Raw genomic sequence first — 26,411 nt, 5'->3', positions numbered from 1 at the left:
AATACAAAGGTCCTGGCAATCAGTTCCCCCATTTCCATGTCTTCCAGAAACTGACAACCTTCCCCTCAGAGTTGGAGCTGAGTGTCAAGTCCAGGTTGACTGGGGTCAAGACTGGGCTGGAGACTGGTGAGGTTGGAAGGCCAAGGGTCAGGAAACAGGGGGGAGTAGAGGTCAGAGGGTGGACTGATTGGACTTAGTGACTGGTGACACAGTGCTATTCCCTTGTGTGGGTTGCAGTCTGAGTCCAAGGCCAAGGCAGGGAATTCAGATAAGACTTAGTTGATTTCAGACTGAGGAAATACAGCCTGAGTATCTATGAGCTTATATACTAGGGGTAACTATAGTACAGAGACTAGTAATGCCAGTATCACAGGGATTGGTTGGTAACATGATTGGTAAGAATAGTATTAGTAAGGTATGACATAGGTAACCAGAGACTGGGACAGAGACAAGGGTGGACTGGGTATGAGGCCAGGGTGAGCTCAACTGAAATGATACTTCATAGTAGCACTGCAAAGCAGTGCTATCCATGCTAGACCAACTGGAGATAGAGGTTTGGCAAGGCCAAGGCCAGTGTCAAGTCTGGGCCTACTCTGACCAACTCTGGCACTAGACAAGGTTGGGGGAGAGGAGTGGATGCAAGTCCAACATTGGCAAACAGAACTCCAACTAGCAGAGGAGCAGCAGGGACAAAGTCTGCCAAGGCAGAAGTGGAAAAGAGAGAGGGTGTTGGGTTTAGTTCATGTGCTACCCCCTTGCATGATCTTAGCCCTTGTATTTCAGAGGTAGAGACCAGATGGAAGATTGGAGATAACTCTGACAGGCAGAAGGCAGAGAGATATGGAGTAGGAACTTTGGTGATATTTGTACTAAAGAACAGCAGAGTACTGTACATGCTTTTATACTAATATGGAGGTACAGTAACTGGAATCAGAAATGACATATGGAGACTCATAAATTTTTGAGTAAAAACTTCCTGGACAATGAATGGGGGGAAGATGGAGAAACATATGATGGGTAACATAGAGCAAATCAAAAAGGAAACAGTCTAGGTGCTGGACCATGAGGTGCACATGCTGTGGAGTACCTGACTGCACACTGTCAAGGAGAAGTCCAAAGGGAGGTCACATGACCTCTTAGAGGATGGTCTGCATGGTCTGATGGTGGGCTGGTACCAAGTCTGACAGTAGTCAGGTCAGAGAAGGTTTGTAGATGACAGAGGGTAGGCACAGTGTGAGTGAAATGATGGGTGGAGTAGGGTGCAGAGCAAGTGGGGACTTAGGATAAACACATGGTTGTGACAGTGCCCCCCCCTTAGGGCCTGAACCCCTGAAGGCTGCATGTATGGAATGAGATCAACATGAGTTGATCATTTGAAATTGTTTTGATGCCTCAAGGACAATAGGTTTAGCTGCACAGAGTTTGAAGAGTCCACTTAAAACACATGTTAGGGCACTGAACCTTCATATCTTTTCCCCTCATCATGTCCTCCCAGCACCAAAGTAGAACCCCCTAACCCACCCCTGGGCACTCCCACAACTACACCCAGGTCACAGATGATGAGTTGGTCATCCTTAGCAACAACTCAAATGACACCAAACACAAGAAGGCAGAAGAGAAGGCATGTTGGTGAGGGGAGGCAGAGAAGAAGGAGTGAGAGCACAAGGTGGAGTGCAAGGCCAAGCAGGAGGAGGCCAAATGACAAAAAGCAGAGGAGGCACAACTGGAGGCAGAGCAGAGGCAGAGAGAGGAGGAAGAAGCCCAAAGGAAGAAAGTGGCAGACAAAGAGGAGGCACAGAAGAAGAAGGCAGCAGCAGAGGAGGCAGAGAGACAAAGGCAGAGGGCCTTGGAGGAGAGGGCCCAGGCCAAGTGGAATGAGGCCACCCAAAGATGAGTGGCAGAGCACTATGAGTCAGGTGGAACTGACTTGTAAGTTATTTTTTTACAGGTTATGTGGTATGGTGTATGATGTCAACACCACCCAGAGGGTCCCTGGGACCTCTGTGGTAGTCACTGTGACCAGGAGGGCCTTGTGCACCTGCTGTGTAGTGGGTCAAATGGCATGGTAGTGTGAACCAGAACAAGACAAGACCAAGGCCTGCATGCCTTGTCAAAATAAACAGAAGGTATGTAGTTGGATGAAGGAGGACATGGTGGCAGGGCCATCATGAAAGAGAGCAGGCATGGGGAGCTCCCAAGGGGAGAAGAAGAAGAAGCCACAAGGGAAGGGGAAGGTGATGGAGCTGGAGGAGGCAGATGACAAGCAGGAGGTAGGAGGAGAGGAGGAGGAACTGGCAATGCTGCATGAGGGCCCCTCAGGGGCAGGGGGCCCTTTGCAGTGGGCAGAGTGGGAGCAGGAATGGCAGCTGCAGGCAGAAGTGCATGAGATGGCTGCACTAGCCTTCAAGAGGATGGCAGCAGCAGCAGAGTGGATGGCAGAGGCCACAGAGTGAACAGCCAACAAGTTTGGGCTGTACTGCTGTGGGGAGTTGGATTTCCCTACACTACTTCATGTGCAAGAAGATCAGTCATGTGGGGAAGTCACACTTACTGAACCAGATTGGGCAGTTTCACAATCCCTGAGTCATGTTCTAGAGCCACACTCACTGTGATCATTGATTCATGACCCTTCGAGCCATGCAGCTGGTTGTGCATGCTTGTCAATGTAGCTCTGTTGGGCCCAAATGGCCCTTGATTGGCTGGGCTTGCACTCTATGAGGTCCTTACCAGTACTTCCCTGTTTCACTTCATGCACATTGCTCTTACTTGGCATGCTACTCAGAACCTGGTCAGGTCTTTTCCTTCACTGCTGTCTTGTCAGGGCCTCTCCCTGTAGGTTGACACAACTTGAGACTGTCACCCTGAGTTCATTTGTTCCTACCCTGTAGACCCTTCTGCTCCCATTGTACTATATGTTTAGTTAGGAGGTACTGTACAATGAAGGGCACCTTTTTGGCAGACCCCACTTGGAATTTAATTGGAGGAATCTTTGTATACATGACAACTAAACATCTTGTGATGACTCTGACACCCATTTTCCCTTGTCTCCCATCTGCCTGTCTCTTCTCACTCTCATGCTAGTCTAGATTCCCTCAGGATGACCCTAGGCAGATTCATCAACTTGCCTACAGCCACTTGCTTCTTAGCAGGGAGAAGTTTCACTCCCCACACCATGCCTGGGCAGAGTGGGCAGAGATGAGGAGGAGGGAGGACATGCACAAGGCCAGGGTGGCCAAGTTCAACTGCACTGGAGGAGGGTGGAAGAGGTTGGAGAATGAGGACATGGAGGACATGATCAAAGTGGCAGATGAAGGTGTGGAGGGGGACAACAAGGAAGAGGAGGAAGTCAGAGGAGAGCAGGGAGGTGGTGAAGGGCAGGAGTGTGGAGAAGACAAGGAAGGCAGGGAACAGGCAATGGAGGAGTAAGGTAGTTTTCTCTCTCTCTTTTTTTTGTTGTGTCTTTTTTTTGTATTTTTGTACTAATACAAAATAAACCTTTTGCTTTCTGATTCTAAGAAGTAAGACAGACAGGCAGAGAAAATTCTAAGGTACTTAATGGAGTTCAGAAAGGGGTGGAGTTGGCCCACAGAGGAAGGTTACATGGGCAGAGTACTATGGCAGAGGTTGATAAGGGCCAGGTTTGTGCAGATAACATTCATGAAAAGCAGAGATGATGTTGGAGGCATCTAGGTCAGTTGCAAGCAACCAAGAGGTTTCTTCATCAGTGTTCTCATAACCAGCCCAGTGGACTAGGTACAAGAGTTGACAGTAGTGGCAATGGTGGTCCACCTTAGAGTTGAGTATCTCTGACACTTCATACTCAAGATCACTGTTGATGTCAACTGGTGGAGGCAGAGGTTGTTGTCAGTTTGGGAAGGGATTAGCCACTGTGGTTTCCAGTTGCAAGACATGGAAGACTGGGTGTATTGAGCACATAGAGTCAAGGAGCTTTAGGGTGTCAGAGTGCATACCTGGCCTGGCCAAGATGATAAATGGACCTAAGTACTTTTTGGAGAGTTTTGGAGCAGAAGTACTTGGCTTTGATGTAGGCCTGTTCTCCAACCTTGAACTCAGGCAGAGGTATGCATTTAGCATCTGCTGGACCCTGGTAGTGCTGCTGAGTGGTGGACATTTCAGAGTGGAGGAAGTCATGGAGGGCAGAGAGCTCAATGACATAGTCATGAGCCTGCAGAGAGGTGAAGTCTTGGTCAGGGACTGTCAAGTCTGTGATGTCTGGGTTCAAGACTGGACCAGAGACCAAAGCAGGCACAAGGCTGAAGGGTCAGGATCAGGGGGGGAAGACAGGGGTACAGAAGGTGGACTGGTTGGACTTAGTGACTGAGAGTGCAGTTCTATTCCCTTGCATGGGTTTCAGTCTGAGTCTGAGGCCAAGAGGATTTCAGATAGGACTTATTTAATTTCAGACTGAGAAGTACAAGCCAAGTATCTACAGGTTTATATACTGGAAGTAACTATAGTACAGAGACCAGTAATGCTGGTCTTGCAAAGATTGCTAAGATGATTGGTAAGAGTGGTATTAGTAAGGTATGACTAAGGTGACTGGAGACCAGGACAGAGATGAGGGTGGACCAGGGATGAGACTGGGTTGGGCTCAATTGAAATGACACACACTGCAAAGCAGTGCTAACCACACTTGACCTACTGGGGGTAGGGGTTTGGTGAGGCCAAGGCCAGACTGAATGAGAGCAAGGCCAAGTACAGCTGGGGTTGAGGCATGGCTATGACAGTATCCCCCTCTTAGGGGTCAAACCCATGAGACCCCTGCAAGAGCAGTAGGCTGAGTCTGAAACCTGGCTGAATTTGAAAAATTGATACTTGTGGCTTGCTAAGCCCTTTGCATCTTTCTTCTGCACTCTACCTCATCATGTCTGACTCAAGGCTGACCATTATGACCAACAGCAATGAAGGCTGGGTTCCTATTGACTGGACCCAGGTGTCAGATGACACCATCAAATACAACACTGATGACAAAGAGGGGACATTGAGGGCAAAGGTGAAGGAGAGAAAGAGACAAAAGGTGGTCAAGCAAGCCCAGCAAGAAGAGCAGGCACAGCTGAAGGCTGAGAGATGGGAGAGGGAGAGGATTGAGGCTGAGCAGGTGCAGCAGGAGGCTGAGGAAAAGAAGGCACATGAGGAGGAGAGGTGCAGGACTGAGGCCAGAAAAGATGGTGAGGCTGGGGCCAGTGGTAGTGAGGCTGGTGAGGTGAAAAAGGTGGTCATGGACCCTGGGTAAGTACCTTTAAACCTTGTGCATTCTCCTCTTAACTGTCATGACCATGACACCAGCATTAGCCCCTAACACTTACTCTGCCCTCTTCCAACATGTTCCCACACTTCTCCACCCTCTTCTGACATGTTCCCACACTTCTCTGCCCTCTTCCAACATGTTCCCACACTTCTCCACCCTCTTCTGACATGTTCCCACACTTCTCTGCCCTCTTCCAACATGTTCCCATGCTCCTCTGACCCTCCCAATGCATCTCCACACCCCTCTGAAGTCCCCAGTCCACATTCCAGCCACCTCCACTCACCTGTGCCTCCTCCAAGGCCTTGGTTGGCTCAGTGGAATGTCAGATTTGCAACCCTGCATTCTAGATAGGGTTCCACCCTTGTGTCAGTTTTTCTCTGTTCTTCTGCTCCTTTGGTATTTACCCTCTCTCCCTTGTCTCAGTTAAGGTCCCCATTGTCCCTATCCTCTATCCCTTGTGTCAGAGGTACTGCTAACCTGTTATACATTTATTGGCTTGCATTCTACACTGCCCTGCCCTTGACCTACATCATATAAAGGCTGCATAGTACTCCAATGTAATCAGTATGAATATCAACAATAAAGTCCCCACTTCTGACTCCCTCTGAGTTCCCTCCAGAGTTTTGTCTCCACTCCTCTGAGACTGCTCTACTTCTGAAATATGAGGGCTGAGCTTGTGCAAGGGGGCAGTGCACTAGCTAAACCCAATGCCCTCCCATCTGACCTCCAACCTCTGACTCTGACCTCTGACCCCAAAACTTTCCTCTGTGCTCCTCCACTCCTTGTTTGCTGCATATCTTGCCACCCAGTGGTCAGATTCACTTCAGACTTTAACTGCTGTACTCTGCAGCCCAACCCACTCCTACTCCACCCTAAGAGGAAGTCAGGGGTATTGTGTGACTTGTACACTATATTTGTACTCTTACTTGTACAAGCTCTCTCACTTCCCCTACCACATCTGATATGCCTCCCATGACACATCCCCAACAATGGGATGCTACCAAGGCCCTTGCTACAGCCTTGGCAAACCCCTGATGTCTCCCTTTGGTTGTTGAGCCCTTCTGGACCTTCTCCTCCAGGGGGCACTCCAACTCTGACCCCACTCCAGACAGTGCCTCATGTGCTGCACCCTCCACCTGCCAGCAGTTCACCCTCTGCTCTCTGCCACCTCCTGTCATCATTCACCCTGGCAGAGATGGACCAGGCAACCCTGATGATGACCCTGATGATCCTGACTACCATCCTGGTGATGGGCCTGATAACAAAGATGATCCCAACAACCTCACAGATCCCCTTGATGACCCAGTCCTTGCTCTGAGCCAGGCCATCCATGCCCTAGCCCACTCCAACCAGCACTCCAGAGACTCTGCTCCACAAACCAAAGTCCACAAGCCAGACACCTTTGATAGGTCCAACCCTAAAAAACTCTGTGAGTTCTTGGTCCAATGTGAGCTCAATTTCCAGGACTGCCCCTGGGCATTCCACTCTGACCAAGCCAAGGTCACATATGCACAGTCCTACCTTAAGGGCATGGCATTGGCCTGGTTCAAACCAGATCTCCTCAATCTGGATGATTACCTTAATCATCCACCATGGATGGATGACCACCACAAGTTCCTCTGTGAGCTCACTACCAATTTCAGCCCTCATGATGCTGCTGCTGATGCAGTCCAGCATCTGGAAAACCTGACCATGAAGGACTCTTTGCATATTGCAAAGTACTTAGTGGAGTTCAACTACTGGGCTTCTCAGGTGAAAGACTATGGCAAAGGTGCACTCCCACCACTTCTACTCTGGTCTCCCCAACCACATCAAGGATGAAGTGTCCCACATTGGCAAGCCTGCCACTCTTCATACACTCCATGAGTTGGCCCAGACAGTAGATGTGCATTACTGGGAGTGCAAGTCAGAAGTCTCCCACTCTGACAAGCCTCCTCCTGCTGAAAGAACTCTGCTCCACACCTCCAACTCCAAGCTGAAACCCTCTGCATCATCCTCCACCCCTAAGTCTGACTCTAAAAAGACCAAAGCACCAAAGTCCAACATCAACCATCCCCTCAGAAAAGATGGCAAGCTCACAGCAGCTGAGTGGCTCTGCTGCCTTACTAATGGGCTATGCCTCTTCTGTGGTGAACCTGGCCACTCCACCAAGGATTGCCCAAAGTCAACTTCCCACACTGCCAAGGCCCATGCTGCTAAGGCTGCAACTCCAACCACTCTGCCTGCAGAGAGGTCAGAGCCAAACTGTACATCCTGGAGGAAGCATTGATCCCATCCATGCAGAAGTCCACCTCAACACATCTGCTCTTTCCAACCCTAATTCTCTTCTTCTGATCATTTCACTTCCTATTTCTCCATAGATACTTTCCCTGCTCTGGTTGACTCAGGCTCTTTGCACTGCTTTGTCAACCCCTCTTTAGTTAAAAAATATAAAGTTACAACAAAAAATGTCTCTCTGCCTATTCCTCTCTGACTCTTTGATGGTACTAGTAATACCACCATTTCCAAAGTAGTAGATTTCTCCATCTGCTTTGCCTCTGGCAATGTCACATCTGTTTCCTGTTATGTAACTCCATTGGATTCTGCCTGTTCATTGGTCTTTGGACACAACTGGCTCACCAACTACAATCTGTTGATTGACTGGGTACTGAGCAGTATCTCATTCCAACTACTGATACAAAGAATGCCAATGCCCTTGGCACCTCTGTCACCTTCTGTCATGACTTCTACTTCAGTGCCAACACCCTCTGCTCCATCTGCTCCTCTGACATCAGCTCCACTGCCTTCTCCAATGGCTGAATTGCCATGCACTGCTCCACATATCTCTCTCATTGGAGCTGCAGCTTTTGTCCATGCCTGTGCCCTTCCTGGCTCTGCACAGTTCCACTTGCACCTCTGCCCTGAAGATATGAAACTCCAAGCCTCTTCAATGCCCTCTGCACCTCCTGATCTCTCTGTGGTACCCTCCAACTACCATGAGTTTGCTGATGTCTTTAGTAAAGCAAAGGCTACTGGACTCCCTCCACACTGCAGCTTTGATTTAAATATAGATCTCAAAGAAGGGGCTTCTCATCTCTAGGCACTGTCCACTCCCTCTCTCTGCCTGAGCTTGAGGCACTCCACACCTTCATAGACAAGCACCTCAGCTATGGTTTCATTAAACAGTCAACCTCCACCCATGGTGCTCCCATCCTCTTCATTAAGAAGAAAGATGGCTCACTCTGCCTCTGTGTGGATTACTGAGGACTCAACAAAATCACCAAGAAAGACTGCTACTCACTTCCTCTCATCTCCAACTTGCTTGATTCTCTGAGCCATGTTAAAATCTATAGTAAAATCAACCTCTGCCACACCTACCACTTAGTCCAAATCAGTGCTGGTGACAAATGGAAAACTACCTTTTGCACTCATGATGGTTCCTATGAATGGTTGGTTATGCCCTTTGGTCTTACTAATGTGCTAGCAGCTTTCCAGCACTTTGTTAACAGCATCTTCACTGACATGCTCAATGTCTGTGTTGTTGTTTACCTTGATGACATCCTCATCTATTCCCATGACAAGGAGCTGCACCACTAACATGTAAAAGAGGTCCTCTGCCAGCATAGCTTCTTTGCTAAGCCAGAAAAGTGCAAGTTCCACCAAGACTCTGTTGTGCACCTTGGCTATGTCCTCTCCCCATCCAGTCTGACCATGTCTGCTGATAAGGTCCAAGTCCATTCATGATTGGCCTGAACCATGCAAGGTTAAAGACATCCAGTCCTTTCTCAGGTTTGCAAACTTCTATCATTGGTACATTAGTAACTACTCCAACATAGTTGGTCCACTCACCCACCTCACTCAGAAGGGTGCCCCTTGGAGCTTCTCCAAAGAGTGTCAAGGTTGCACAATACCCCTGACCTCCTCTTAGGGTGGAGTAAGAGTGGGTTAGGCTGTGGAGTACAGTAGTCAAAGTCTGAAGCAAATCTGACCACTGGGTGGCAAGATATTCAATGAACAGTGAGCAGAGGGGTATAGAGGAAAGTTTCAGAGGCAGAGTTCAGAGTCAGAGGTCAGAGGTCAGAGGTCAGATGAGAGGGCATTGGGTTCAGCTAGTGTGCTGCCCCATTGTGCAAGCTCAGCCCTCATATTTCAGAGGTGGAGTGGACTCAGAGGGAGTGGGGACAAAACTCTGGAGGGAACTGAGAGGGAGTTGAAGGTGGGGACTTTATTCAATATTCATACTGATTATATCAGAGTACTATGCAGCCTTTATATGACATAGGTCAAGGGCAGTGCAGTGTAAAATGCAAACCAATAAGCATATAACAGGTCAGCAGTCCCTCCAACACAAGGGATAGAGGGTAGGGATGACAGGGACCTTAACTGAGACAAGGAAGCTACTACAATGAGGGAGAGAGGGTAAATACTGAAGGAGCAGAAGAATGGAGAAAAAACTGACATGAGGGTGGAACCCTATCTGGAATGCAGGGCCACAAGTCTGACAGCCCACTGGGCTGACCAAGGCCTTGGAGGAGACACAGACAAAGGTCTGGCCTCCATGTGACCAGCCTGAGGGCAGAATTGAGTGGGGTTGGTCAGAACATGGACAGGGGACCTTGGAGAGGTGTTGGGAGGGTCGGAGGAGCGTGGGAATGCATCGGAAGAGGGCAGAGAAGCATGGGAACATGTCAGAAGAGGGCAGAGTAGGTGTTAGGGGCTTATGTTGGTGTCATGGTCATGACAAAGAGTGCTGCTCCACTTTCCTCCACCTTAAGACTACCTTCACCTCTGCTCTGATCCTTACTCACTGGGTACCTGATGCCCCTGTCACAGTTGAGACTGACATGTCAGGCTATGCCATCACAGGTATCCTCTTGATTACCTGCTCCATTGGTGAACTCCACCCTGTTGCTTTTGACTCCCACACACTCACTGCTCTGAAGCTCAACTATGATACTCATGATAAGGAGTTGTTGGTGATTTTCAAGGCCTTCTGCCACTGGCAACATTACTTGGAAGGTTCTGCCACCCCTGCTGACATGGTGACTGACCATAAAAACTTGGAGTATTTCTCCACCTCTAAGGTCCTAACCTGCCATCAGGCTCATTGGTTGGAGTACCTCTCCCAGTTCAATCTAGCCATCCACTTCTGCCCTGGCTGCCTTGGAGCCAAGCCTGATGCACTTACCTGCTGCTGGGATGTCTACCCAAAAGAGGGGGATAAAGACTACATGCAGGTAAACCCTCATAACCTCCACCCTATGTTTACCCAGGAACAGTTCACTTTGTCCCTCTGTACTACCCACCTCTTGGCCCCTGTGCTCCAAGCTGCCATTATCTTCAATGTTGAGCAACTCCATGCTGACATCATCTCTGCACTGCCCTCTGACCCTGTCTCTGCTTCCCATCTCCTAACTCTGACAGACCTCTGCTGGTCATTAGACCACAAGGGCCTCCTGTGCCTCAATGGCCACATCTTTGTCCCTGACATTGATGGCCTCCACCTCTGAGTGCTTTGGTTTAAACATGACCATCCACTTGCAGGCCACTTTGGGCAGAGCCACACCATAGAGCTTGTTCACTGCAAGTACATATGGCCTAACCTCTGCACTGATGTAAAAAACTATGTCAGGTCCTGCACCACTTGTGGTTGCAGAAAGGTCCCACATCACCACCCCTTCAGCCTACTGAAGCAGCTCCCCATCCCCAAGAAGCCATGGAACTCCATCTCCAAGGATTTCATTGAGCATCTCCCCAACTCTGCAGGTTACTCTGCCATTCTGGTTGTCATAGACTGCCTCTCTAAACAAACTGTGTTCATTCCACCATGACTCTGTCACCTCTGCTGACCTAGCAAAACTCTTCCTCACCCATGTCTTTTCCAAGCATGGAGTACCTGCTCATGTCACCCCTGACAGGGGTCCAGAATTTGTGTTGCACTTCTTCCACTCCCTCAGAAAGGCCTTAGATATGTGCTGTGAGTCAAAGTGTGGAAAGGTGACAGAAACCAACCAAAACCAACACCAAAGACAAATAAAACAGTGAGTGGTGGTGTGCCTCTGTGGTACCTGGAGGGCAGAAAAATCTAATGTGTGGGGGATTTTTTTATAGAGGGTGCTCCTGGTGCAAGTCATTGATGAGTTACACAAGAGTAGTTGAGCAAGTGATGACTGGATGGGGGATGCTGAACAGAGTGAAGGTGTTCAGCCAAAAGTACTCTGGAGTAATGGACTTCAATAAAATGTGCTCCTGGCACAAGTCAATGATGAGTTACACAGGAGTGGATGGATGACTAAGCAAGCTTGCTGACCAAGTGTGGATGAGACTGCTGATGATGAATGAAGGTAGATAGACCCTTGATGGAGCCTCAACTACCAAGTATATGAATGATGACAGACAGACTCTTCTGAATGAGCCTCAACTGTCAACAATGAGTTATGCACTGAACTGACTGCTGAGTGACTTCTGGATTGCTTGGGTTGTAGCTAAATACATGGGGGTTTATATACTGTAGGGGGAGTGCAGCCTATGACAAACAAGGCACAAACACTTGGTACATCTGAGGCGAGTGTCATGACTGTGTGCTCATTCTAAGTCTTCACTCACTCCACACCCTCTTCTGCCAGTCATTCACTCACTCCACACCAACTCCACCCACCTCCTGTCATTTATGAACCATCTCCACTCCAACTGCTGTCAGACTTGTACTGTGCTCCTACCAGACCATGTGGACCATTCTCTGAGGGGTCATGTGACTACCCTTTGGACTTCTTCCTGACAGCATGCAGTCAGGTACTCTGCAGCATGTGCACTGCATGGTCCAGCACCTGGACTGTTCCCTTTTTGGGATGTACTATGTTACTCATTCATATGTCCTCTGTCTACCCTTCATTCATCATCTAGGAAGTTTTACCTGAAATTTTATGATTCTCCATTTGTCAGTTCTGATTCCAGTTACTATACCTCTGTAGTAGTATAAAAGCATGTATCATACTCTGCTGTTCTTCAGTATGAATATCAACTTAGTTCCTACTCCCTCTGTCTCCATCTTCTGCCTGTCAGAGTTACCTCCAACTATCTGTCTGTTCTCTCCCTCTGAAATATGAGGGCTGAGATCATGCAAGGGGGTAGTGCACAAGCTAAACCCAATGCCCTCACTCCACTCTGCCTTTGTCTCAGTGGACTTCATTCCTGCCAATACTCCACCAGTCAGAGTTCTGTCCCTTTGAGTTGGACTTGCTTCCAAACCTCTCTCCAGACCTTACCTAGTGTCAGAGTTGGTCAGAGTAGGCCTGGACTTGAGAGTATATTCGTACTCACACTTGTATGATCTCATTTTTTGTCCTCCAAAAAACTTACACCATTATGAGAACTCAAGCTCAATCCCAAAGAGAGGTTGCTGAGAACCTCACTGTAGCACTAGCTAATCCATGTTGACTCCCTTCCATCATCAAACAGTTTCAATCCTTCTCCACTCAATGCTGCTCTCACAGAAGGTGAAAGCACTTCACAAGCTGGTCACTCCAACCTCCACCCAACAACCTTTCATACTCTGTCTCCTTGTAACTGAGATGATGGACCTGACCCTGACCCTGATTATCCTGACAGTGATCCCAATGGTGGGGGCAGTGGTGATGGGGATATCCCCAAAGACCTGGCTGAGCTGCCAGAGGATCCCCTCATCACTCTTGCTAGAGCTGTCCATGTGCTTGCACAGTCTAGTTCATGCACTGGGGACTCTGCTCCAAAAACCAAAGTCTGTGAGCCCAACACCTTTGATGGCTCCAACCCAAAGAAACTCTGTGAGTTCCTTGTGCAGTGCAAGTTGAACTTCCAAGACCACCCCCATGCATTCCACTCTGACAGAGCAAAGGTAACCTTCACTCAGTCCTACTTGAAGGGAATGGCTCTGGCTTGATTTAGCCAGATCTGCTAAACCCCAAAGGCTATGACTGCCAGCTCTGGATGGATGACTACCACAAGTTCTTGCATGAACTCACAACTAATTTTGGTCTGCATGATGCCATAGCAGATGCCATCCAACAACTCAAAAACCTCACTACAAAAGACAGTTCTTGAAGTACCAAATATGTCATGGAGTTCAATCGCTGGGCTTCACAGTTCAAGGACTATGGTGTTGGTGCACTCCACCACCACTTCTACAGCAGACCCCCAGACTGCATCAAAGACAATATCGCTTGCATTGGAAAACCTTCTACCCTTGCACAACTCCATGAGCTTGCCCAAACCATCAATGCATGCTACTGGGAACATAAAGCAGAAATTTTGTGCACCACCAAGTCCACCACTGACAAGTCACAGTCTTCCAGCTCCAACAAGTCAAAATCATTGTCCTCTGCCTCCACTCCAAGGTCCAATGCCAAGGGCAAGGGCAAACAGAAAGATCTGCCCAAGTCCAATATTGCCCATCTTCTGGGCAAGGATGGCACACTCACCTCCACTGAATGCCAGCACAGGATGAAAAACAACCTCTGCCTCTTCTGTAGCAAGGCTGGCCATTCTGCTAAGGACTGCCCCAAGTCTACCTCTTGCACAGCCAAAGCCCATGCAGCTATGGCTGGAACTCTGCCTGCTCTGCCCATGGAGAAGGCAGAGCCAAAAATTAGTCTGCACCTCCAGGGAGCCCACACAGCCTGGAGGAAGTGTTGATCCCAACTGTGTGCAACCAGACATCTGACTCAATGTATCCACTCTCTCTAGTCCCAATTTTTTACTTCCATCTATAACTCTTCCTGATTATTCTGTTGATACTTTTTCTGTGTTGATCAATTCTGGCTTTTCTCATTGTTTCATAGACCTGTCCATAATCAAAAAATATGCTATTCCTGTTTCCTCTGTTTCTCTGCCAATTCTGTTCTGCATGTTTGATGGTAGTACAAATGCTGTCATTTCCCAAGAAGTAGATCTTTCCCTCTGCTTTCCCTCCAGCAATGTCAACTCTGTTTCATTTTATGTTACTCCATTGGATTCTTCATGCTTGCTGGTGTTAGGACACAACTGGCTTACCTGCTTCAATCCATTGATTGACTGGGTATTGGGCAGTATATTGTTCAAACCTCCATTTCAGGGAATGCCAACACCCCAGGTGCCTCCATCATCTTCCACTGTGACCTCCACTCTGGATCTGACACCTTCTGCTCCATCTGCAGCTCTGTCTGCAACTCTGACTGACTTGCTGCACTCTGCTTTGCTCATCTCACTCATCAATGCTGCCATGTATGTCAGAGCCTGTACTCTCCCTGGCTCTAGACAGTTCCACTTGCAGCTCTCTGCTGATGATGTGAAGCTTTGTGTGTCCTCTACTTCTTCTCTGCCTCCTGACCTCTCCTCAGTCCCTCCTGAGTATCATGAGTTTGCCAATGTCTTTAGTGAAGACAAGGCTACTGAACTTCTGCCACACTGCTTGTTCAATCTCAAGATCAACCTTGAGGAAGGAGCTTCTCTGCCCATTGGCATGATCTACTCTCTGTCTCCACCAGAGCTTGAAGCTCTCTGCACCTTCATTGATGAGCATCTTGGCTATGGATTCATCAAGCAGTCCACCTCCACCCATGGTGCCCCTGTGCTCTTCATAAAGAAGAAGGATGGTTCACTCTGCCTCTGCATAGACTGTCAAGGACTCAATAAAATCATAAAAAAAGATTGCTATCCACTGCTGCTCATCTCTGACCTACTTGACTCTCCAAGCCATGCTAAAGTCTACACTAAGATCAACCTCTGCTATGCCTATCATCTAGTCTGCATCACAGATGGAGATGAATGGAAAATGGCTTCCTGCACTCATTATGGTTCTTATGAGTGGCAGGTAATGCCATTCAGTCTGACTAATGTGCCTGTGGCTTTCCAGTGATTCATTAATAGCATCTTTGCAGATATGCTCAATGTCTGCATTGTGGTATACCTCAATGACATCCTAATCTATTTGCAGGACATGGAGTTGCACCATGAACACATAAAAGAGGTACTCCACCACCTTTGAAAGCATGGTCTCTATGCCAAGCTGTCAAGTAGAGGTTTACCCTCAGGTGACCAGGCTTCAAGACCAGGTGACAGGGGCTAAGTCCAGGTGGCCAAAGTCAAGGCCAGGAGACAGGGGCCAAGTCTGGTTGGACCAGAGTTAAGGCTGGAGGTCAGGGGCTAAGTCTGGAAGACTGGACTTAAGGCTGGGAGCATGGGAACAAGGCCAGTAGCATGGGAAACTGACTGGTCTTGGAGTGTGCACAGGGGGAAGCCAGTCTGGGGTTGGATCTACCTCCCTTGGTCTCAGCTTATGTGCTGTACCCTTATGCAAGCCAGGGAGAGGTCCAGGACAGGGGCTGGGGATAGCTTAAGGCTCAGCCTTAGCTATAGAGTAGACTTGAGGGGTGATATGGAGTTGAGGGTAATACTAAATTGATATTCTGACTGAGGTGCTACAAAGTATGTACATGGGTTAAATACATGAGGCCAGTCCAGGGTAATGAACATAGAGCTGGACTTGTTAATAAGCTACTAGTGAGATGATTAGCAAGGAGTGGACAGCCATGGAGGCTGTGCCAAGACTAATAGTTAAAGTCCAGGTGACTGGCATGACCAGAGTCAGACACAGGTTTGTACAGTAAGCAAAGATCAGCAAAGGGGACTAGACTAGATATACAGACCGGAGTTATGTCTGGGTGACCCAGACATGGACCTGGGAGGACTGGGGTGGAGCAGTGCAAGGCCAGGAGGCCAGAATGGACCAGAAATAGGGGTAAAAGACTGGACTTGAGTTATTCAGGCCAGAGTTGGGTTATCTAGGGCTGGAGGTGGGTTTTCTAGGCTGGACTAGGACCGGACCTGACCGGAGATAGGGGCTAGGGGTCTGGACTGGACTGGGATTGAGTCTGAGAGTCATGCATATGACTACAAGCCAGAGAAGTGCAAGTTCCACTCTGACTCTGTTGAGTACCTCAGTTATATTCTTTCTCCCTCTGGTCTCACCATGTTTGCTGAGAAGGTTCAGGCAGTTCATGACTGGCCTGAGCCACAGAAGGTGTGAGACATCCAGTCCTTCCTTGGCTTCGCAAACTTCTACATATGATTCATTAATAACTACTCTGACATTGTCATTCCACTCACTTGCCTCACACAAAAGGGTGCTGCTTGGAACTTTTCCAAGGAGTGCTGCTCCACTTTCCTCTACCTGAAGGATGCCTTCAGCTCTGCTCCTATTCTCACTCACTGGGTTCCTGATGCTCTGCTTACAGTTGAAACTGACACCTCTGACTATGCCATTGCTGGTCTCTGACTTACTCAATTCTCCAAGCTGTGCTAAAGTCTACACCAAGATCAACCTCCACCATGCCTATCATCTAGTCTGCATTGCAGACAGGGATGAATGGAAAATGGCTTTCTGCACTCATTATGGTTCTTACAAGTGGTAGGTAATGCCATTCAGTCTGACTAACATGCCTGCAGCTTTCCAGCAGTTTGTTAATAGCATCTTTGCAGACATGCTTGATATCTGCATCATGGTATACCTTGATGACATCCTAGTTGATTCACAGGACATGGAGTCACATTGCAAACACATAAAAGAGGTACTCTGCTGCCTTCAAAAGCATGGTCTCTATGCCAAGCCAGAGAAGTGCAAGTTTCACTCTGACTCTGTTGAGTACCTCAGTTATGTTCTTTCTCCCTCCAGTCTCACCATGTCTGCTGAGAAGGTTCAGGCAGTCCATGACTGGCCTGAGCCACAGAAGGTGTGAGACATCCAGTCTTTCCTTGGCTTCGCAAATTTCTACAGACAATTCATTAATAACTACTCCAACATCATCATTCCACTCACTCACCTCACACAAAAGGGTGCTCCTTGGAACTTTTCTGAGGAGTGCCACTCCACTTTCCTCCACCTAAAGGATGCCTTCAGCTCTACCCAAAAGGGGGGGATAGGGACTATGCACAGGTAAATCCTCACAATCTCTGCCCTATGTTTACACAGGAACAACTCATGTTGTCCCTCTGTACCACCACCCTCATGGCACCTGTGCTCCATGCCACCATGGTCTTTGATGTTGAGTGCTTGCATTCTGACATCATCTCTGCCCTACCATCTGACCCTGTCTCCACCAGCCATCTCCCAACTCCAACTAAGCCTTGGTGGTCCCTGGAATCTGATGGTCTACTCTGCCTTGATGGTCACATCTTTGTCCCTGACATTGATGACCTCCACCTTCAAGTGCTTCGGTTCAAGCATGACCATCCTCTAGCAGGCCATTTCAGGCAAAACTGCATGCTAGATCTCATCCACAGGGACTACATGTGGCCTAACCTCTGCTCCAATGTGAGAGAATACATCAGGTCCTGCTCTGCCTGTGGACAGAGCAAAACTCTGCACCACTGCCCCTATGGTCTACTGAAGCAACTCCCCATCCCAGAGAGACCTTGGAACTCCATTTCCATGGATTTCATTGAACACCTCCCCAACTCCAATGGCTACTCTGCCATCCTCATGGTAGTGGACTGCCTCTCAAAGCAAGCAGTGTTCAACCCCACTCACAACTCCATCACCTCCACTGAACTTGCTAAGCTCTTCCTTACCCATGTCTTCTACAAGCATGGAGTACCTGCTAATGTCACCTCTGACAGAGGTTCTGAGTTCATCTCACACTTCTTCCATTCTCTAGGAAAGGCCCTTGATATGCATCTTCACATCACTTCTGGTTACCACCCAGAAGGCAATGGCCAGACCAAGCAAATGAACCAGACCCTTGAGCAGTACCTTTGTGTCTACTGTAACTACCAACAAGACAACTGGGCTGAGCTGTTACCTCTAGTGGAGTTTGCTTTCAACAATGCACCAAGTGTGACTACTGGAGTTTCTCCCTTCTTCACTAACAAGAGATACCATCCAAACCTGTCTGTGGTCCCTGACCAAGACTTCACCTCTCCAAGGGCTCATGACTATGTCATCAAGCTCTCCACCCTTCATGACTTCCTCCACTCCAAGATGTCCACTGCTCAGCAGTGCTATCAGGGTCCAGCAGATGCCAAATGCATACCTCCACCTGAGTTCAAGGTTGGAGAACAGGCCTACATCAAAGCCAAGTACTTCTGCTCCACTCATCCTTCAGAGAAGCTCTCTGAAAAGTACTTAGGTCTGTTCACCATCTTGGCCAGGCCAGGTATGCACTCCATCACCCTTAAGCTCCCTGACTCTATGTGCTCAGTACATCCAGTCTTCCATGTCTCACAACTGGAAACCACAGCAGCTAACCCTTTTGCAAACTGACAACAACCTCCACCTCTGCCAGTGGATGTTGATGGTGACCTTGAGTACAAAGTGTTGAAGATACTCAACTCTAAGGTGGACTGCTGTCACTGCCACTGTCAACTCTTGTATCTGGTCTGCTGGGCTGGTTATGAGAACACTGATGAAGAAACCTCTTGGTTGCTTGCAACTGAGCTAGATCATGCTTCCAACATAGTCTCTGCTTTCCACAAATGCTATCCACACAAACCTGGCCTGTATCAACCTCTGCCATAATACTCTGCCCACATAACCTTCCTCCACAGGCCAGCTCTGCCCCTTATCAAACTACCTTAAGTACTTTAGAATTTCCTCTGCTCATCTGCCTTACTTCTCAGAAACACAAAATAAAATCACAAGTCTATTTCATAGTTGTACAAAAATATACAAACTAAAAACAAAAGAAAAAAGAAAAAAAGAAAACTACCCTACTCCTCCATCACCTGTTCTTCTCTGCCTTCTTGCTCTCCTCTGACTTCCTGCCCTCCTCCAACTTCCTCCTCTTCCTTGTTGTCCCCATCCACATGTTCATCCACTTTGTCATTCTTGTCCTCTGCTGCCTCTGACTGTGGCCTCTTCCATCCTCCTCCTGTGCACTCAAACTTGGCCTCTTGGCCTTGCACATGTCCTCCCTCCTCCTCATCTCTGCCCATTCCACCCACTCACAGTACAGCCCCCACTTGTTGGCTGTCTGCTCTGCAGCCTCCACCATCTGCTCAGCTGCCCTTGCCATCCTCTTGAAGGCTGTCACAGCCCTCTCATGTGCCTCTGTGTACCTCTCCACAGCCTGCAGCTGCCACTGCCACTGCCACTCCACCCACCAGGAGGAGACCCCTGCTCCTGAGGGTCCCTCATGCAGTGTCTCTGGCTCCTCCTCATCTTCTCTGCCTACCTCCCACTCATTGTCCACCTCTTCCATCTCTGTTACTCTCTCCTTCCCCTTCCCTCACAGCCTCTTCTTCTTCTCCCCTCAGGAGCTCCCTGTCCCTGCTCTCTTCCATGATGGTCCTGCCACCACATCCTCCCTCATCCAGCTACATACCTTTTTCTTCTTGTGGCAGGGAACACAGGCCCTGGTCTTGCCTTGTCCTGGCTTGCACTGCCCTGCCATCAGACTCACTACACAGTGAGTGCAGGGGGGCCACCTGGTCATGGTGACCACCACAGAGGTCCCAGGGACCCTCTGGGCAGTGTTGATGTCAAACACCACACTGCTTAACCTGAAATGAAAGTGAGGTAAAATAAAAAATACAAGTCAGCTCTGCCTGACTTGCAGTACTCTGTCACTCACTTTTGCACAGCCTCATCCCACCTGGCCTGGGCCCTCTCCTGAGAGACCCTCTGCCTCTGCCTCTTGGCCTCTTCCTCTGCCACCTTCTTCCTCTGTGCCTCCTCCTCCTCTCCCTGCCTCTGCTCTGCCTCCAGTTGTGCCTCTTCCACCTTTCATCACTTGGCCTCCTCTCATTTGGCCTTGCACTCTCACTCCTTCTTCTCCACCTCTTCTTGCCAATGTGCCTTCACTGCTGCCTTCTCACATTCTGTGTTTGTCAAGTTGTCTGTAAGGACAACCAGGTCATCATTGGCAACCTGGGAGTAGTCACAAGAGTGGCCAGGGGTGGGCTGGGGGGTTTTGGTCTGGTGCTGAGAGGACATGATGATGGGGGGATGGGATATGAAGGTTCAGTACCCTAACACATGTTTTTAAGTGGTTCTTCAAACTCTGACAGAGCTCCACCACAGATAAACCATTGTCCTCGAGGCATCAAAACAATTTCAAAATGATCAACTTGTGTTGATCTCATTCCTTACATGCAGCCTTCAGGGGTTCAGGCCCTAAGGGGGGGCACTGTCATGATTGTGCATTCATTCTAAGTCTTCACTCACTCCACACCCTCTTCCACCGGTCATTCACTCACTCCACACCAACTCTGCCCACCTCCTGTCATTTACAGACCATCTCCACTCCAGCTGCTGTTGGACTTGTACTGTGCTCCTACTGGACCATGTGGACCATTCTCTGAGGGGTCATGTGACTACCCTTTGGACTTCTTCCTGACAGCATGCAGTCAGGTACTCTGCAGCACATGCACTACATGGTCCAGCACCTGGACTGTTCCCTTTTTGGGATGTACTATGTTACCTGTTCATATGTCCTCCATCTACCCTTCATTCATTGTCTAGGAAGTTTTACTTGAAATTTCATGAGTCTCCATTTGTCAGTTCTGATTCCAGTTACTGTACCTCTGTAGTAGTATAAAAGCATGTATCATACTCTGCTATTCTTCAGTATGAATATCAACTTAGTTCCTACTCCCTCTGTCTCCATCTTCTGCCTGTCAGAGTTACCTCCAACTATCTGTCTATTCTCTCCCTCTGAAATATGAGGGCTGAGATTGTGCAAGGGGGTAGCACATGAGCTAAACCTGATGCCCTCACTCCACTCTGCCTTTGCCTCAGCAGACTTCATTCCTGCCAATACTCCACCAGTCAGAGTTCTGTCCCTTTGAATTGGACTTGCTTCCAAACCTCTCTCCAGACCTTATCTAGTGTCAGAGTTGGTCAGAGTAGGCCTGGACTTGACAGCCAGTAAAAGTGCTGCATGACTGTCTGAAAGACTCTGAAGACTCCATGATGACTGAGTTCCTCATGAGCATGACCAAGGATCTGGACATGGAGATGTGGATCAAAAATGACCTTGGCTGGAGGATGAGGACCTTGATGTTTAAAGAGCTGGTCTCCATGAAGGAAGAACTGAAAGGATCTGCAAATGAAGTGCTTGTGAGCAGTATTGGAAGGGAACAGGGGTAGTTCTGTAGTATGAAGGAAGGACTCAACATAAAAAGACATCTTGAGATGTATCATTGGAAAGGAATGAAGGGAGGGTAATGGCACATGGGGACCATGGTGCAAGTCATCAATGAGTTGTGTGGACCAAAGATGGATGGGTATCTGCAAAAAGAATACTCTCCAACCACTCATCAGCTTCTTCTGCATCAGCTTCACCTTCTTCATACTCTTTCTCTGTAGGTTGATGTCTGGAAAGGGCATCTGGAGCTTGGTGATGAACAGCAGGGACATGAACAAGCTTAAAGTCAAAGAGAAGTATACCCTCAATCCAGCAATTGACAGTAGCATTAGGTTGAAGATCTGGATCATTGAGCATACCTTTGATGTACTTTGCATCAACCTCTACCCATAGATGACAAACACCATAGAGATACAGATGACAGTAACAAAGTGCACTGAAGAGACCATAGAGCTCAAGCTTGGGCTAACTGTAGTGAGATTCACATTCATTGACAGGGAGTGAGCCATAGTGATGTAAGAAACTGATTTATGTTGGCCAAGAACTCCAACTCTAGAGGAGCTGGGTTCTACTCAAGTTGGGTTGACCCTAAAGGGGCTTCAGTCTGGATGCAGGGTAAGTACTTTAGACAAACCAAGAGGGAACTCACCTGGGAGGATTTTCTGGACACTCAAAGGAAAAAAACTAGGTAAAAGAGCAGAAAGGGGTGAACTTTGTTCTCCTCTCAGAAGAGCCACAGAGTAGTCAGTAACAGGTAGTACAGTATTCCTTGCCCACACTGTACTGTAGTTGTCTATGTGATGTGGTGTGCACTTGTGATGTGGTGTGCACTGTGACCATGTGCATGCTTAGTCAGCTCTCAACTTTTCGACACTAAGTCCCCTCAGCCACAACCCCTAAGTCTGAACCCTCTTCAACCCTCACCTACACTCTCCATCCCCAAACCTTCCCTTCAACACACTAGAGGAGCAACTTCTTCTTGTAGGGAAAAGGTCTGTGTTCCCTACATCCCAGGGGGGGGTTTAAATGCTGACCATCCTTGGTTTGTCCCCTCTCCCTGTGTAGATGTCCTTGGCTTCATACCCATCCTCACTGACCCCCTTCTTCATGCCCCATGCCCTCTAACTCTCATCACTTCCACCTTGCCTGCTTTGCCTTCTATTACCTTCTACCCCACACTTGATCCCCTCTTCCTCTAACAATACATCCCTTCGACCTTGAGTCCACACTGTGCTCTTCAAACCCTTCCCTCATCCTCTCCAACATGCCCAAGACTCCTTGTAGCCGATTCCCCAGTACTCTCTCCCTCACCTCATGCCCTCAACTTTCACACAGCTCTGAAGCCAACCTCTCACCCAGGTGATGATCAAGACACTCTGAACAAGCAAACAAGTGAGTGATAAATTGAGTGCAGAGCAGGGACTACTCATTGAATGCCACCAGAAACAGATGCATGACAGAGTATTCATGCAGTGCAGCAGCTGGGATAGCAGCCCTCTGCCTGTATGACCCAGTTCGAAGACTATTATATATCTGTGAACCCTCTATCAGTGACATATTCACAACTCTATGAGTGGGTGCCATGTGCTCTCAATTCTGTTTTTCATCCTTAAGACAACTTAGCAGGAATGAAACCAAAATGAGAAAAGAAAACTTGAACATGGGGAACCCTCCCTGCTCAACAACCTGTTCTTCCTATGGTACACTGGCCCCTCTTCTGACTCCTGGATTTGTGCATCATGCATAGGAATGAATTCTGTCTGGTGGTCAACCTTGCCCCACCTGACAACCACCACAGTCTGTAGTCTTCAGCTTCTGGTCTTATGGCACATAATGATACCAGAGGCCTTTGACTTGTACTTCCAGTCTTCCCCGTCTCTTCATATGTACTCTTGCTATTGTCATCAAGACATTCTGGCATGAAGAGAAAAGCAGAACAATGTCCCTTAGCATGTCAACATGCTCACCAGATCTCCCTTCTCTGTTATTGCAGCCTCTACTCCTTGCATGCACAGGTCCTTAACACCCCATGCCTCACTTGACACTGAATCTAGCAGGTGGAGTCCCTGCACCAAGTGCTGACAACCTTGCCCTGAGGCTTCCATCCTCACTTGCCACCTTCTCAATGCTGACAACAAGATATTTCAATGTAGTATATGTTCGAACCATAATAAAACACTTCACCTTGAACTTGTAGCTTCTTGAGTTTCCTTCAAAGATAGGTCTTTGACCCAGGCAAGTGCAGATATGAACCTTGCTTGATCTTGAACACTTGTCCCCTGTTGACTTGCTTTCTCCTTTATATTAGGGTACCTGGATTTCACAGTAAAACACATTTGGATCAAGACAGAGAGGGTCACCTGATAGCACAGCTCCCTTGGCTAAGCTTCTCTTCCAGTGTCACTTCTACTAGGCCTGTATTTCTTTGTGCCTGTTCCTACTTTGCATACCACTCCTGTAGCGACCCTTCCCAGTGTAGAGCACTTGTAAGCACTATATCATGATAGGAATATGAGAATGAAATGAGAGCACTCTGGCTCTGTGAGTGCATTGAGGTCATAAACCTGCTGCTGCCTCTAGTAGAGGTTCTGACTTCTGGTGATGATTGATCCAGTTTGATTGAATTCCCACCACTCTCCCATCCTTCTTATCTAAGCTGCTTTGTGCCTCCCTTCTGTTTTTCCTCACCCACCTCTCTCTTGCCCTCACCCCCATGGTGTCCAATGTTCATATTAGGTGCCTGTGCTCCTCAGGACTGCATTTCTCCTCTGTGTTATTTCTATCTAACCCTACAGACATGTAGTGGACACTTAGCTTCACTCTAAGTGTCCTTGGTTTGCATTTGTTTATTGTTTACATTTGTTTATCATTTTTGCGCACTTACTGTTGTGTGCCCAGTGAAATTTTCTTCAGTCTCTTACACTGGGCACAAGGTATGTCTTATGTAGTATTCCCTTGAATATCAGTCTCTTACACTGGGCACAAGTCGCCTCAGTTTGTGGTTATCTCAACATCCAACCCCAACAGCTTGCCCCCCAATGCTGGCATTCCAGCTGATGACCTTGCACATGCTGCCTCCATCCTCCAGCTGCTACTGGGATCATTGCAGGGTGGGACTGAGTCAAAGAACATGTTTCTAGCACAACTGGCATCCCTCATGGTGCATTCCCCTCTCCTTTTTCTTGACTGTCATTCCATTGACACTACCCATTGTCACAGGGCCCATCACTGGCTCCTACAGCTCCCAAACCTCAAGCTGTCTCCTCACCTGCACTCCCAGTTGATGACACCCCCACTGATGACATCCACAATGAGACAGTGCCTGCAGCCAATGCTGCCCCTGTTGACAACAACCCTGTGGAGCCTGCACCTGTGACCATCATTGTCCAGGATCCTGACCCCAACCCTGCTCTCAACCTCCCAACCTTCAACACACTCCCGGATGTCCCATCATCCATGTTTATGTCCACTGTTGCACTGTCCTGCACACCCTCTCCTTTGCTCACCAGTCCTCTGGACCCTCCATCCCCTCTCATGCTAACCATTTCACCTGACTGACCAACCACTGTTCCAGATGCTGCTGCACCTGCAGATCCTACCACACCCACTTGCCAGACACTTGATACCTCTGAGCCTGGCCCAGATTGTCTTCTTGCTGACTCCCCCTTGACTGGTCATGCTTCTCTCAATCAACCTTTGGTGAGCTTCTACTCCTTTCTTCCTCCCTTGTCCCCTCAGCTGACTTCTTGAGGTCCAGAACACAGACCATCTTGGGGAATCCAGTCTCCAATGGCATGTTTACTGTCCCAACTGGCACATCAACCTTATCAAGCATACTTTGAAGGACAGCAGTTTTCCTATCTACCCACCTGTCCCTTGTGACCAGTGTCACATTGCTTGAGCCATCTGTTCTGGAGCCCTAGGGCTCAGGTGCACATGCTGCTGCCAACTTTGCTATACCTGTCCTTTATACATGCATGCTTCCTCCTCTCTCTTTAACCTAAAAGCCATCTTGCTGATGTCACTCCAGAATGATTCAGCTCAGTCCTGAGCCTGGGTCCAGGTGCCTTGCATGGGCTCTACCCCTCCAGCTCTCACTCCCCCTCAGTATCCTGCCAAACCCATCATTGAAATTACCCAAAGGCCTGCTCATGCTTCAAAATGTGCTTGCATCAAGTCTCCATCTCCTAGTCTGACTCCTCCTCCCTTAACTTCTGGTGTGTCCTCCTCCAATTCAGCTCCAATTGCCTTGACCTCCAGTTCCCCTTCCTCACTGCCTTCACTCTCCAATGTCAAGATGTTGGTTGTGCTTCACAAAGCCCTTCATGCTGTGACTGAGGTGTTAGACCTGGCCTTGAAGGGCCATACCTTGTCCAAGAAGGCATTGGGTAAGAGGAAGTTGTGCAATTAAGTAGCTTGCATTATCTCATTTCTGGGCTTCAACAGCCCTGTTGTCATATCTCATGTATAGTCCTGCCCATCATAGAATTGATCAGTGCTTATTGAACATTCAAAAGCCATGACTTTTTTTTCTTTTTTGCAGAATGTACAGTGAGATGCTGGTCACACTGAATTATGCTCAAACTCAAGTTGATAATCAAAGTGCCTTGGTTGAACGAGCACACAAATATCTACAGTTGAAGGTTTCAGATACTCTCACCTGACTCACTCCCTTCAACATCCTCTTCTGGTAGGATGTCTTCAGTCTCAGGGATCAATTCATCCTCTATCAACTCCTCTTTGAGCTTGTGCAGCTCTTCCTCACTTTGGTTTGTGAGTTCCTTTATTGTTATCAAGATTCATTTCCTAGAATAATATGGGAGTAAGCAAAATGTGGCATATCAAAGTTGAGAAATCAAGCTGTCAAGCTCAGCTAATAGGTAGGAACCTCCTTTAGTTTGCCTGACTACTACCATAGGGCCTAAGTATCTTGGCTTCATCTTGCAGTCAAGTTCCTTTTCAATTCTCATATTGTGAGCTAAGACTAGTGCTCCTGGTTTGAACTTGTAGCTTTGTATTGACCCCTTTACCCTCTGCTCAAATTCCTTTGCCATCTGGCACTGTGC

The 26,411-nt window shown here is 48.3% G+C and overlaps 2 protein-coding genes across 2 annotated transcripts; both read left to right on the top strand.

Annotated features, from left to right (window-relative positions):
- Positions 1–2,183: 2,183 nt before the first annotated feature.
- F5J12DRAFT_887942 (uncharacterized protein) lies at positions 2,184–3,426 on the top strand (the record flags this gene model as incomplete). The annotated part of the gene is made up of 2 exons (XM_051747222.1): positions 2,184–2,449; positions 3,087–3,426. The coding sequence occupies 2 exons, from the start codon at positions 2,184–2,186 to the stop codon at positions 3,424–3,426; spliced, it is 606 nt and encodes a 201-aa protein (XP_051605057.1).
- A 21,049-nt stretch (positions 3,427–24,475) lies between these two features.
- On the top strand, positions 24,476–25,756 carry F5J12DRAFT_887936 (uncharacterized protein; the record flags this gene model as incomplete). The annotated part of the gene is made up of 4 exons (XM_051747221.1): positions 24,476–24,505; positions 24,565–24,853; positions 24,920–25,044; positions 25,454–25,756. 4 exons carry the CDS (start codon positions 24,476–24,478, stop codon positions 25,754–25,756), a joined length of 747 nt encoding a protein of 248 aa, XP_051605056.1.
- Between the last annotated feature and the right edge of the window lie 655 nt (positions 25,757–26,411).

This window comes from Pisolithus orientalis (assembly GCF_024613125.1).
Source record: "Pisolithus orientalis strain OTSU chromosome Unknown F5J12scaffold_2, whole genome shotgun sequence".
NCBI lineage: Eukaryota > Fungi > Basidiomycota > Agaricomycetes > Boletales > Pisolithaceae > Pisolithus > Pisolithus orientalis.
The sequence above is the reverse complement of the archived record's forward strand: the minus strand, read 5'-3'. Positions and strand labels throughout refer to the sequence as shown.